The sequence below is a fragment of the Coturnix japonica genome, chromosome Z, assembly GCF_054131305.1.
Source record: "Coturnix japonica strain WE chromosome Z, WE-NBRP24, whole genome shotgun sequence".
Lineage (NCBI taxonomy): Eukaryota > Metazoa > Chordata > Aves > Galliformes > Phasianidae > Coturnix > Coturnix japonica.
The window spans coordinates 3,907,858-3,922,576 of NC_140702.1; the positions used below are offsets into that span (position 1 = coordinate 3,907,858).

Genomic DNA, 14,719 nt, shown 5'->3' on the forward strand with positions numbered 1-14,719 from the left:
ACTCTTCCAGTGGTGGAAAATGAGTTTATTTTATGGTCCAGTATAGAGAAAACGATTACTCTTGGAGGTCTTTACATTCCCTGGTTTTGTCAGTTAACCTCACTTGTTCAGCTTCTCAGAGAAGAAACTTACTAATTTTCTTTGCCACCAAGAAGTCAAAAACAATTATCAGGACTTCGGACACATGCATTATTCAGCTCATCAAATAAAAAAATAATCAGGATTTTAAAAATAATAAAAATAATTAAATATAAAAAATCAAAAGCTGACCTGGAGTACTTTTTGAAGGGTACCATTGTGAATAGTATATGCATAGAACTACATGGAAACCTTGCTGCAGACAAGTTTCTGAGAGCTACCAAGCAATGCAACCTAGCAGAATTCAGAAGGGAAACCAAGAGAGCCTACCTGAGCTCCACTGCCTTGAAATGCTCTGTGGAGAGGGAAGGGAAAGAGGGGAAAACAAACACCGCTCTACATCCCTCTGAGCCAATAGACGCTTTGCCCTGGATTAGCTCTGGTGCTGCATAAGCTGGGCTTCCACAGCATGTGTTCAGGTGGTAATCAAGGCCTCTCTGGAAGAACACGAAAAAGAGAGAGAAATGTTTGCTTTAACAGAGTTTATGTCTCCTGGTCATAACACTTCAGAAGCCTCAGAGGCTTCTTCTCCTGTGTATGTTTTCATTCATTAGATTTTTTTTTTTCATTCTGTGTGACCTCACTAAGCAAATATTGTCTAAGACCACGAGTATCCCATAAATGTGCAGATCTCAAGCTGCTCACTTATCTAGTTCCCTTGACATGATGCTTTATTTTCCTCAGCTGATCATCTAGATTGTGCCTGTTGATTGTGCAACAACAGCCTGTTGGTCTCGATTACCTGTGAGAGGCTCTAACTTTGGCCAGGAAAAATCATTTGAGGATAGGTAATTCTCTTGGAATCAGTAAAGCAGTCTTCCCATTCTTTCTTAACAGCAGAGATACACACACACACAAACTTGTGGAACCTCACTGCTTTGCGCAGTGCTGTGCACACTCTCGTGTCATGCACTGATTTCCCAGCCATTCCTCGTGGGGTCTCTTACTTAGGACAGGAGTGCAGGGGAGCAGCCAGAAGCTGTTTGCATTCCCTGCTGTCTGCTGGGCAGCTTTGCTGGAGATGCTTGGGTTGCTTTGCTTTTCCTTGGGAGGTGGGAAGGAGCTTTGGGTTGGAGGCACATCCCGTGCCAGAGCATCCCGATGGCACGTGTGGGGCACTGATCTGCAGCAGAGGAAGGGGAGGAGGTCCCAGCACAGCTCTGCACCATGCTCTGCCACACTGGGCAGCTTGTTCCTGGCTCAGCAGTGCCATCAGACAAGAAGCAGGGAAGGAAATCAAGGATGGGGGGTACCATCAAACGCAGTCGGTTCATGCCTTTGCAAGACAAACAGACCCAGAGCTTGAGGGTTGTTCCTGCTTTTGTAGCATTCGTGTGCTGTAGCTGAGCAAAAGGTTCTGCTGCTTGAATCTTCTTCTGCAAGAGCCGCCTACCAGTGAATGTCTGCAGGGAATGGAGGATGTGACAGAAAGCATTTGTCTCCACGACAGTGTAGTTACACTTGGTCTAGAGAGTGAGAGAGGCAGGCAGCACTGCCTGATGTTGGTCAGGGTGAGCTCCTCCTGCCGCAGCGCGATGATGGCAGGGCTGGAGATGATCTGCAGGGACAGCTCACAGGTGCTGTCAGGGAAATTGGGAACACACCCAGAGCTCGGCCACACACACCCCACAGCCAGAGCGTTGTAAGCTGAGCTGCCTTGATGTTTCTTGCACTCATCCCAATCTCTGTGAATGAAGACTCGGAATGCAGCCAAAGTGTTGATTGAGCACGAGTGTGCCTTTATTCAATGGGACAAAGGAGGGCGTGTGAGGTCTGCTGGAACAGTGGGACTCATCCTCTTATGTCTCATGAGAGCTGCTCAGAGCCCGTGCTGTTACCAGGAGCCTGGGACTGGTGGCCTGATTCTACGCCCTCCTCCGAGATGCTCGGCTTCTCGTCGGTGATGCTGACCTGAGCCTGCATGGTATTGCTGCTGTCAGGGCATTCGGGCTGTGCTTGTGCTAGTCTGTCCTCGAAGGCCACTGGGTTACAATTTAGGCTAGTGCCTGTAGTGTCTGGCAGGCTCAGGTCAGGAGCTTCATCAGGGATTGCATTAATTATGGCTTGAACGTGGAGGACATTCTTCTCTCTATTGCTGCACTCACATGCAATGTTGTCCTTTGAACTGCAGCATCCTGTGCTTCCCATGAGCTCTATATTGATGGAAGCACAGGATGCTGCATCATCATATGCGCTGTGTCTTGGGGTTACACAAGGGCTGGAGTCACCTAGGAAGGAGTAGATGCACACGGTTAGTGTCGAACGTTCACAAGATGAATCATGAAACAGGTTCTTGACATTTGGCTATGTAGTGGTGGTGGGCAGAAGCAAATAGGCTTCTGGCAACAGTGTCACTGTCTTGAAAGTGATACTCATGCAGGTCCAGCTCTTGTGTTGACAAGAGACTCATTTGGGAAAGACAGGGGTCAACTGAAGATGTCAGGCATGGGCTTGAACGCCAGAAAAAGGTACAAGCCCACTGAAAGCATGAATTCTACCTGTGTTGCTGACAAGCAGTGTTTTGAAAGTTGGATTTGCACCCTTACCTGCCAGGACCACGACTTCGGCTTCGGAGGGCTCCCTGGCACTGCTCTGCAGTTGGTGTTCAGCCACAGTGGATGGTCTGCGCAGGCAAAAGCATGAACACCAACTGCCAGCTGGTGACTCCTTTGTCTTGCTGGGAACCCTCGGTCTGGTGAGAAAACAGAGCATGCTGTCAGTTGTTGTGCAGGTTGAAGAAAGAGCTGCTCCGAGCCCTTGCCAATTGTTGCCCGTTTGTTGCCCCTATAGTTCCCTCCTCCTGGCACTGCCTGCTTTCTGCTGAAATCTGCTCAGTCCTGACGTCCTGCTAGCTAAATTCCTCTCAACCATGTCGAGCAAGATGCGGAGCACATGAGCAAAGTCTCCACAGCCAGACAGGACAGGAGCTGGCAGGCTCACTTATAATGGACTAAAAATAAACCAATAAGACCCACCCAACCAATCAAAACAGGGGCTGGAAAGGGAAGTCCTTTTTACCTTTCAGATGGAAAATCAATGATGGTGTGGAATCTCCCTTGAGCAGCTGTGGGGTCCTCCTCCACCTCGACGTTGCTGCTCTGTGTCACTGCAGGAGAGCTGCTCTGGCTGCTTCTCTGAGCCTGTGCCTCCTGCAGTGTGAGCAGCTTTGTGGGTGGAGGAGACACCCACACAGACTTGGGTCGATCCAGAGAACTGTGCCCTGCAAGAGAAAACCACAGGTAAGATTGAGGATCCGAAAGCAACAGCACTGCCATCCCAGTTCTGCATTTCTCTCAGACTTGCATATCCAAGCGACTCAAAGAAGAGGAGATCAAAATAACTCTGTGCTCACAGGTATGCATGTGGCAGAGGACACAGTCATAATTAAGAGCAGCTCTCTGTATCATAACAGGCAAACAAAAATGCCTAGAAACACTAGGGGGCAGGAATCTCAGAAATCTTTGTTGCCACATTTCAATCAAGCTTCACCTCCTTACAAAACATCTTAACAGCAGTGACAGTTTTCTCCATGTAAGGTTTGGGTTTGGACACTCTCAGGATCCAGAAATGGGGCGCCATATTCTAATCTAACCCCAGAAGTCTGCTGTCTCCTCGACAGCAAAAGCATTTGCAAAGGTCTTGGAGAAGGCCTGGATTACATCAAAGTGTCAGATTAAGCTAATGCGGGAAGACACTCACCCTCTCCCACAGCTGGTGTGGAGCAGAAGAGGACATCTGCGTGGCTGATGATGAACTCGACTACAGTCGACTGTGTCTGCAGCTCCTTACAGGCAGCTTCACTGGCGCAGGCAGACGGGCTCTGCTGGGATCTGAAGAAAAGGCAGATCATATAAGTCATTTCCCCAAAGTCATTTCCCCATGTCTGAGCTTTTGCAGAGAAAAACTGTCAAGTTGAGCTCCGGAGACTTCCACAGTGGGCAATCAGCAATGCCACTGACGAAATTCTCCTGGCTGATCCCAGATAAACAAGTGAGTAGAAACTGTCCCCTGGGGTTGGGGGAGAGCAGAACTAAGCATCATGTTGAAATGGAGAAAGAAGTTTACCTTAAGAGGTTTGGAGCCCACACAATTGCTAAGTTCTTAGCATCCATGTTGGTCACGGAGCAGTTCCTGGCCAGAGATTCCAGGTGTGTCATCAAGTACTGCAGCGTCCTGGAAAACAAGAGAGGCACATGTTCAGCACCAAAAAGCAAGCCGTGTTGCAGTGCACAAAACAAACATCACTTCATGCTGGTTGTTGTCATTGCTACCACCCTGAATATGAAGTAGATAAAACGTTCCCCGTGCCACCACGCTGCAGCACCAAGCCCCACAAAGCACAGCCGCAGCCATCGGCTGCACCAACCGTGCCCCCGTGCCAAGGAACTGACCCAATTAATTGACCCAATGCAGCCTTCAGCCGCTGCAGCGTGCACAGGCATGATGTTGCAGGTGTGAGACAACACCTGGAATCGCATCATCGCCCTCTGAAAGGCAGCAGGGCTGAGCTCAGCAGACCGAGGGCAGCACTGACCTGTAGTGAGGAGCGGGCAGCTGCTGGATGGCATCTTTCATTCTCTGCACGCGCTCCTCCTCTGCAGCACCGGCAGCGTCCTGGAAAAAGGCAGGAAGGGATTCAGACACCAGTCAGGCTGGAGAGCTGCCACAGGTTTGGGAATTATGGGGACAGCGCGCTGGTGGTCAGCACCGAGGCAGACTCGATGCCTTCCAAGAGGCATCAGGGGAACACAGCAGCACGCAGCCTGTGCCATCAAGGCCAAGTAGTGCAAGCTCTGGGGGCTTTACTGCCTGATTGCTCAGTGTAGCTCCTCGCAGCAGGCATTCCTCTCCAAGTCCACTTTGCTATTAACCCCATTCTACCAATAGCTGGGGAACAGCAAAGGAAAGGGAATTCTCACAACCATTGTGAATAGCTTAAATAAGCACCTCTCGGCACCACCACAAGTGCCATCAGTGAGAGGCAGGATGTGGCAAAGACATGCCTTATGGGGCTAACAGAAAGAAGACCTCAGAGCTGGGGCACTGCTGCAACCACTGGCCAGGATTCCCAGGGAACAGGTATGTATCATTTCCAAGACATTGCCCTGTGCTTACCAAGAACTTGTCATACAGCTGGTCAGTCAGCAGCGGGTTTGGGAGCTCCCTGAAATACATCTTACACAGGGAGCTCACGCTGTGAATGTCTTGGACGCTGAGCTCTGGCACCTGCTCCGTATCGAATTCATGGCTGCAGAGAAAGACACAGAATTGGGTAGAGGGCTTTGAGAAAGACGAAAACAAGTCCAAAGCCACAGAAAATACGGTCAAGAAAAGGAAGGGGTTCCTCTGAACGCCCGCAGCATGGCACGTGCCCCTACTGACAGTTGTGTCAGTCGCATCACTCTTACCGTAGTTGCTGGATCTTAGACATGACGCCAGAGAGGCGGTATATCCCCCGCACCACGCCATGATGCTCTATGAACTGAGCACAGCTCTGCAGGACCTGGGGGACTACAGAACAAGAGCCAGCGGTTAGCTCAACTTGCCCAATGGAGCAAGATCTCAGGAATGGGCTGTTCCTTACCATCACGGCCAGAGCGCAGAAGGTGCTCCCCCAGGTCACAGCCAAACACCCCTTCCTTCTTCGGCTCCGGCTCCGTCGCTCTCCTGGGACGGGCCTTCACCAGGGAGCGAAGGAAGGGGAGGAACTTGCCCCGTCTCCTTGGCACTGCACAACAAATCAAAGAAACCAGTTCATTTCAATTTCAGGCTTGGCTCGGTTGGACGAGGCCAAACATAATGCACTCGACAAAGCATGTAACATCGGGAAGAGCATTCCCAACAAGGACGCGCAAGAACATATTTTCCCTATCCCTGGAGGTGCCCAAGGAGCTTAATGCAGTCCTCTTGCTGAGATTGCTGTACTTGGGTATTAACAAATCCCCTGAAACCCACATTTTGATCCCATTTTACTAACCCACTTATCAAATGTAACATACGTACCTGGCTCTGGCAATGAGTTGATTAGGGAATCGGGAACTTTTCCACTGATGAGTTCCACGCACTCACCAGGGAAAAGCCCAACCTGTAATAAAATCAAAAAGACAGGTGGGCATTAGCGCAAGCCCAGAGCCAAAGGGAAGGTCCTCTGACACCAACACAGGGCAACTGTTTGCATCCAGCAGCCATCCTGTGCAGGCAGAGCAGCTCCAACCTGAGATTCCCGACTCTACTCAAGTTGTGCTCTCTAGTCACAAACATGTGCCTACCTCAAAGCCACGCTTGCCTCTCCACCAGGGGCTCAGCTCCTTTGGTGGCATTGCAATAATGCTCACCATGTCTCCAACCTGCAAGAGATTGAAACATCAATCCCAGCTTCAGCACAGCTGGCAGGAAATCACAGCTCAAATAACTGCCTAATTCTGTGCTGCAGAATATCCTCAAGCTTGACAGCAAGGGAGATATTCTGAAGGTGTCTGAGACTATTCCTGAGGCGTTCACACCCTACACTACTCTCCCATGTATGACAACAAGGAACGCCTGGAACTGCTTACCTCAAGGGAGAGCTCATCTGGCCCCTGGGCGACGTGGCTCCTAATAACATGGGCCGCCGCAATCGCTGGTACGTTTAAAGATGACATAGCACGTACCAGCTGCGGCTTCCGCATGTTATCAGCCTGCAAAACAAAGCACAGACCGTGGTCAGGAGCTGAGGACAAACCAGGAGGATTTCAAGGTGAGGAGCACATCTGCAGAGAAAGCTGCAGCAAATGCGCTCCGTCCTTATCAGGAGCACTTCAGAAGGAGCTGCACGTCTCATCACAGTTATTTCCCTTTTTGGCGTGCATTGCCAGGCCATGCAAAGATGCATCTCTCTCTACCCAGACTAATCAGCAATGGCACTGGCGCAGACAGCTGGCCAGGCCCTTTTTGGCCCATTCTTTCCTGCAGGAGAGTACATCTGCAGCTCCTTCTAATGGCTCAACACAGGGAACAAAGACCAGACAGAGCTTCATACTGTACCTCCGTCGCCGCCACCTCAGGCTCACGGCTGATCCCACTGCACGCGACGCCCATCACAGCAAGTGTGAAGACTCTGGAACAGAGCAGAAACACACTTCTGTTTTCTCTATTCACACAGCACAGTATGGACAGACTTCTTCAGAGCTACCCGCGCATACCCTGCGGCAAAACCATGTGGGGGGACAAATCATGGCACGTACCTGGCAGTGAGATCACCTCAAGCTATCTGCAGCAGTTCCTTGTCGCTTTGCTCGGATGGAATGAGAGCTAAAGCTGCACCGAGGCAGTGGGCGGAGGGTGAGGAGAGGAGAGAGAAAGAGCAGGTCAGTGAGCAGGGCTAAGACAGCCATGGAATAACACACACAGCACAACCTTCCCACCCACTTGCTGCAAGACATGCTGAGTCTCAGGCTACGTGATGCCTGTCCGCCCAGCAACTTTACAATGCTTCCACTACTGAGCAAAGACAATGGAAGAAGCACGGGACAGGTGCCAACTTTACTGATACCCCCTTTGGAACGTGTGTACCAGGGGAAAATTACGTCTGATGGTCAAGAGTAAGCAATACGGTGCTGTGAGCTCAAACAGCCAGCAGTTCTCAACACCTCATTGCCCACCCATCCATCCCACACCAGCTCAGCTTACCTACAAGCTGCTGCACACGACGGTGTGAAGAAAAAGGCAATAAAGTCACTAACTAACTAACTAACTAACTAACTAACTAACTAACTAACTAACGGCACTAACTAACGACTCTAACTAACTAACGACACTAACTAACAACACTAACTAACAACACTAACTAACTAACAATACTAACTAACTAACAACACTAACTAACTAACAATACTAACTAACTAACACTAACTAACTAACAACACTAACTAACTAACGGCACAAAAGGCACAAGAACACAAGACAACCAACCACTCCGACCACTAGCTCACCCACAAAGGAACACAGAACGCACCGCTCCTCCCCTCATTCCGGCCGCTTATGACATCACCAACGGCCAACAGCCTGGTCCACCATGACCCCCCACAAGGCGGGGAGCCAAGACCACGTGGTCACATCTGATTCCAACACGGCACCACAACATTCCAGGACTCAGTGTGGGCTTGGAATTCTATCCTGGTGTGGCAGCGCAATGGGAGGTGTTAGGGCACAGCTGAAGAGCTGACAGACAACGGACGTTTCCAAAGGAGGGTGCCAGATTAACCCTCAGCATTCTCTTGCGGGGCTCTTAGGAATGCTTCAAACCCATTTTCACTGCCTAGCTCATTTCTAGAAAGTCCAGTTGAGAAATGCTCACTTTGTCTGGGGAACGCCTCTATGCATCATGAATTAAAAATAAAATAAAATGTGCACGCGACCCTATGAAACTTACCTCTCTGCTCTTGTTGTCAGCCAGACACCTCAGATGAGCATGACGTGTCCCTGCTCCTGAATGAAGATCCACCCAAGTCTGTGTTCCACTCTGCTCCATCTCTGGGTCTAAAAGAAACACAGACAGAGATGATTACAAGATCCTTTGTGCAGACGAAAGACAAGGGTGCACACGAATTCTGTTTAGCAAGAAATACTACAGTCCCAATGGACTGCGGTGGTAGTACTTGAATCCTCATTTGGGGCTGGAGCTCAACAGGTCAACACATCAGAAATAACACAAAGTGCATCTGGAAGACGTGTCTCAAAGCCCAGAAAATCCAACACGGGAGGGGGCTGGACAGTGGACCACAAGTGCCCATTTCCATTGCAGCTCCCTGTAGAGAACAGCACCAATCAGCAGGCGTGAATCAATTCATTCATAAGCTGCACAATGACTCTGTTCTTTACATGATAAAGAAACACACAGAGATTCCTGACCAAAAAGTTGGGAGTTAATAACGACCAAAGAGGTTCCTGTTCCTACGCCTCATCCTCTCACCCCAACTCCTGGGTGATGCCCACAGGCTTCAAGTCAGCTCTCAAATCCATTGAACTCCAGTCACAGAACTCTATCAAAAAGGATGTCACACATGTGACACTTACCTACATTTTGCATCAGAAACAGTGACGCCAGCAGGAGCAGAGAGGTGACTGTCCCCCTGTACCCAGCACTGGTGAGGCCACAACTCGAATTCTGTTTCCAGTTTGTGGCCCCTCACTGCAAAAAAGACACTGAGGCATTGGAACGTGTTGAAAGAAGGACAACAAAGCTGGTGAGGGGTCTGGAGCACAATGAGGCCATATGAGGAGAGGCTGCAGGAGATGGGAATGTCCAGCCTGGAGAAGAGGTGGCTCAGGGGAGACCTCATTGCTCTCTATAACTTCCTGAAGGGAGGTTGCATTGAGCTGGAGGTCGGCCTCTTCTCTCGTGTCATTATTGATAGAACTAGAGGGAATGGTTTCAAGCTGCGGCAGGAGAGGTTCAGGCTGGACATTAGGAAATATTACTTCATAAAGGGTGGCCAGGCACTGGAATGGACTGCCCAGGGAGGTGGTGGAGTCACCCACCCTGGGGGTGTTCAAGGAACGTCTGCAGAAATCCCTGCTGAAATCCTGACCTCTGCCACAGGTGGCTGAGTGACACAAAAGCTGTGTCCTTGGTTCCCGGCCTTACCTTCCCATGCCGTTCATCTTGCTCTGCAGCTCCTGCTCTGAATAGTCTTCTTATATTCCCATGTGATGTACCCTGAAATACATCATTTAGTGAGTCTGAACAAAACATAAGACATTAATTGGAACTGTGAAGAAATGTTTTTTGCACTTTACTTGGAGAATGTTCCATGCTATACCTTCTTTTCTCAATTGTAACACATGATTTTTTATAAAAAGAAACATAGCAAGTCAGCTTTTCAGTGTGCACATTGATGAAACTTGGTGAAATACAACTTCAGAAAAATGTAATTTGAAAATTTAAATATTCTTTTCAGAATCTCTGCTATTAGTTACCGTTCCCATGTTCTGATTTGATGATGATTCTCTCAGAGCTGTTTTGTCATTCCCCCCCCTCAAATGCACTTCAAGTGCTTTAGGAGCATCATTGGAATTTTGAATAAACTTGATATATTTTAGCAAAGCTGCTACAGATGCACGACTGAAGTACTTTGGAAAAATATAATCTTGATTGAACGCTGAACAGTGTTATTTAATTATAATCCAGGTAATTAATTAAACCATGGAAATCACCTCCCATTCAGTCAGCTCCCACCAGGGAAATCGCTTCCCTGCCAAGCAGATGCAACCAACACAAGCTGCTACATCACTCTAGGGCCCCACTGAGTCTTCCCAAGGGGTCTCCAAAGGCTTCCCTGTTGACTTCTGGGAACCTGGGAACACTTACATGGAAGCCAGTGCCACCTAATGTGCCCCAGAGGTCTCTCAGGGCCCCGCAATTAGCTCTACAGACATCCAGACATGCCCCAGAGCAAGTATGTGTGCTGTAGGGAGCCCAAGAGACATTCCAGAGCACCCTAGTACTCCTCAGTGACATCAAGGGTTCTTCACCTGTCTCTAAATATGCCCTATTGGACTTCGTTTTCTCTTCTGGAGCCCTCCTTGGTTATCAGCTTTGCTTTCTCATGCCATTTATCTCACTCCACAGCTTTTGCTCAGAATATTCTTTCTTGAATTCCCACAATCCAACAGAATCACAGAATTGTAGGGGTTGGAAGGGACCTCTAGAGATCATCGAGTCCAACCCCCGTGCCAATGCAGGCTCCCTACACCACGTTGCACAGGTAGGTGTTCAGGCGGGTCTTGAATATCTCCAGAGAAGGAGACTCCACCACCTCCCTGGGCAGCCTGTTCCAGTGCTCCGTCACCCTCACCATAAAGAAGTTATAGTGCACATTCATGTGGAACTTCCTATGCACAAGTTTCACCCCATTACCCCTAGTCCTGTCCCCACACACTACTGAAAAGAGACCAGCCGTGCCACTATGGCCCCCACACCTCAGGTATTTATAAACCTGGATCAAATCCCCTCTCAGCACCGCCAACGACAGCCCTCTGCACTCTGCCAGTCAGACAGTTCTTGACCCAATTCACTGTACACTCATCTATTCCATGCTTCCTCAGCTTTGTTATAAGGATGTCATGGGGGACAATATCAAAAGCCTTTCTGAAATCAAGGTAGACTACATCTGCCACTCTCCCCCTATCCACCCAGCCAGTGACATCTTCATAAAAGGCCACCAGGTTGGTCAAGCACGACCTCCCCTTGGTGAACCCATGCTGAGTACTCCTGATAACCTGCTTTACTCCCAGTTCTCTGGAGATGGCATCCAGCACAAGCTGTTCCATCACCTTCCCTGGGATAAAGGTGAGGCTGACTGGCCTATAGTTACCTGGGTCCTCCTTCTTGCCATTTTTTAAAGACCGGAGTGACACTGGTCATCCTCCAGTCTTCAGACACCTCCCCAGTTTCCAAGGCCTCTGAATGACTACAGAGAGCGGCTCAGCAATGACCTCCACCAGCTCTCTCAGCACCCGTGGATGCACCCCATCAGGTCCCATGGATTTATGGACATTAATGTTTCCTAGGCACTCACGGACCACCTCTTCCCTGACTAAAGGGAAATCTCCCATTCCCCAGACTCTCTCATTAACCTCCAGGTTCTGGGATTCCTCAGGGAATGCCTTTTCACTAAAGACAGAAGCAAAGAAAGCATACAGTATTTCCGCCTTCTCAGCATCCTCTGTTACCAGAACCCCTTCCTCTGTTACCGACCCCTCCAACCCCCCCTTGTTTTTTGTTTATTAGCAAACTGCTAACATACTACAAAATAATAGCACTAATTACATAAGTAACATCATCATGCCAGCATCCCGACCACCTGCTTTAGAGATTTATCCTTCATTTTGTGTAACACTTCAAACACTGCAAAGAAACAAAGCAAGTGCAGAAACAGGACGCCACTTCCCTCAGGATTTTACAGTCTCATTCATGTCTGACAGATGGAGGCCCTGACAACAAGAGCTGTGTCTGTCCATAACAAGGACTCACCTCTGCAGGTGCAGGGGCAGCTCTCAGAGAAGCCTTCTTCATTTCTGCTTTCTTCTCTTTTTGTCTTTTTTCTGGGAGCTGGTGTCAACCTGCCTGAGGGAAGGGAGGCCCCTTCAGAGGGAACTAGATAAGCTGGATCAACCTCACTGGGCTGAGGTGAATGGGATGTGGTACACCCAGGCCAAGTGCCAGGTCCTGCACTTTGGCCACAATAACCTAATGCAGCGCTATAGGCTTGGGGCTGAGTGGCTGCAGGACTGTGCAGAGGAAATGGACCTGGGGCTGTTGGTTGATGCTGAACATGAGCCAACAGTGTGCCCAGGTGGCCAAGAAGGCCAACGGCATCCTGGCCTGTATCAGAAATAGTGTGGCCAGCAGGAGCAGAGAGGTAATCATCCCTTTGGACTCAACACTGGGGAGGCTGCGCCTCAAGTCTTATGTTCAGTTTTGGGCTCCTCGCTACAAGAAAGTCATTGAGGCACTGGAACTTGTACGTGGAAGTCTGTCCCTTGAGCAGCTCCCATTCATCATCAGCTCCCATTCTGAGCCCCACTGTGCAAAACTTCGACTGCAAATGGCTGCAGTCACCAAAGCTCAGCCCACGATCCAGGTATCAGCCTTCTCCCTTCTGTTTTCCATCTTAGCCCATAGTTTTGCTCCCAAAAATGGAACTGCACTCCAACAGTCAAAACACAAACTAATACATCACTTTCACTGCTCCTTCCTGCACCCCCAAATTAATGGTTACCTGACATCCCCTACAGCACAGCACCTGCTCACAAGTAACATTCAAACTCTATTCTTTCATACTTCTTGATAGAGGACAGTAAAAACTCCCTTCTGCATGGCGGTAAGTACAGTCTGTCCCCATCACATCCCTCTGTGTGCTGAAATCTGCCATTGGATCTCTTGCAGCCTGCTGGCTGCTGCTCACAAACACAGGGAACTGCACCACACTGATTCTAAAGAGAGAAAGGAAGAAATGCTGGTGGGAATGGGCAACCAAGGATTGCAGAGATGCTCCAGATTGTGCCAGAGATGGAATATCACAGTGCTGGGACATGATTGATCACTAAGGAAAACACTTGGAAGCACATTCAATCTGCAGAAGCTGTAATTACTGGGCATAGTCAGCTTTCCTATGGCTCAGCTGGAGTAGGAGGGTGCTCTCACACATCTGCTCAGGGGCTTCAGCTGAGACACTTGCACAATGCTGGGATCATTCTGATGGAAACTATGTCTTCAGATACCATGGTTAAATCCATCCAAAATGATCAAGCGGAGCCTTAGCTCTTGAGCAGCACTTCTTCCCCACCCTTCACTACTCCAAGCAGCTCCAACAAACTTCTCAGAAGAAATCCAGGCCAGCACAGACCTGGCAGACCAGAACCAAGTGCAGCCTGTGGGACGGCAGTGCCCACTCCTTGCTTCCACCCTGCTCCAGCAGGTTAAGGAGTCTGAGCCTCACTGGCCTTTGACAGCTCAAGACTTTCAGCACCTCATGCCAACATTTCTCACTAAGATACACCTCAGGCATTGAATTCTCTTCTCACTACCTCCTCCCAGTCCTCCCCTAGGAACAGAAACCATTCAGATTCTACACCAAACTACAGCATCTGCACTGCAAGAGCACACTGAACCACCTGCAACAATGAAACGTGGTTTTGGAGAGTGGGTTTGAAAACACACCTTTAGACAGCTGTCTCCCTGTAACCAAAAGGAAACCAAGCAGCAAAAGAAGAGTCCAGCCTGAAACATGCCCATGCTACTAGCCCAGGTTTTTCACAGTCAATGCAGAATCCATCCTGCTCTTGAGGTGACAAATGACCAGTGGGTCTCCCCTTGCTCTACCCCTTCTCCTTCAAAGCCAGAAAAAGAAAGAAAAAACAAGCAGAAGAAACCCAGACGTACCTTTCCACACACAGAGCAGAAAGTGGAACAGCAGTTGTCTCCTTCCTGAGACATGGTGGGGAGCATCCCAGAGGAAGCCCAAGTTCTTTGCTTCTCTCCACAGGGACTTCAAGCACTCTTGGCAAGAGCTGCTTTGGTTCTTTCTTCAACTGCTTCCATCACCAGAATCTCCTTTGGAAAAGGAACACTAAAGAAAGAATCAGCAAATGAGAAAGAATGAGCAATAACCACTTTCCCAGCTTTCTTCTGACATGCAATTAAGACTCACGACTTGGGCAAGGTCTTAAAATCAGCTGGTTACAAGAACTGTCCCAAAATATATCCAGCTTCTGTACAGCTGCCGTTATTTCTGACAGCGAGTGTAATCACAGAATCATAGAATGGCCCGGGTTGGAAGGGACCTCAAGGATCATGAAGATCAATCACCTCCCTGTCCCTGCTGGCCATCCCCTCTTCTGATGGAGCCCAGGGGACCATTTGCTCTCTGAGCTGCAAGAGCACGCTGATGGCTCACGTTCTGTTTTTCATCCACCAGGACCCCCAGGTCCTTCTCTGCGGGGCTTCTCTTAAGGACTGCTCCTCCCAGGCTGTAGAAATGCCTGGGATTCCTCCAGCCCAAGTGCAAAACCTTGCACTTTGCTGTGTTCCACCTCATTA

At 49.3% G+C, this 14,719-nt stretch overlaps 1 protein-coding gene across 3 annotated transcripts; it reads right to left on the minus strand.

Moving 5' to 3' along the window:
• Positions 1-1,854: 1,854 nt before the first annotated feature.
• On the minus strand, positions 1,855-10,105 carry LOC146753576 (rho GTPase-activating protein 32-like). 3 transcript variants are annotated; one of them, XM_085530610.1, is made up of 16 exons: positions 9,708-10,105; positions 8,549-8,655; positions 7,362-7,434; positions 7,162-7,234; positions 6,693-6,815; positions 6,408-6,485; positions 6,142-6,223; positions 5,723-5,866; positions 5,547-5,649; positions 5,254-5,386; positions 4,673-4,752; positions 4,204-4,311; positions 3,838-3,968; positions 3,157-3,358; positions 2,685-2,830; positions 1,855-2,366 (listed from the first exon to the last, which is right to left on the minus strand). In XM_085530610.1, the coding sequence occupies exons 4-16, from the start codon at positions 7,213-7,215 to the stop codon at positions 1,945-1,947; spliced, it is 1,806 nt and encodes a 601-aa protein (XP_085386736.1). In that variant the 5' UTR covers positions 7,216-7,234; positions 7,362-7,434; positions 8,549-8,655; positions 9,708-10,105; the 3' UTR covers positions 1,855-1,944. The 3 variants fall into 3 exon arrangements, with proteins under 3 accessions (XP_085386736.1, XP_085386735.1, XP_085386733.1); XM_085530609.1 differs by lacking the exon at positions 9,708-10,105 and adding an exon at positions 9,193-9,345; XM_085530607.1 differs by lacking the exon at positions 9,708-10,105 and having other exon boundaries at positions 8,549-9,177.
• Positions 10,106-14,719: the final 4,614 nt, after the last annotated feature.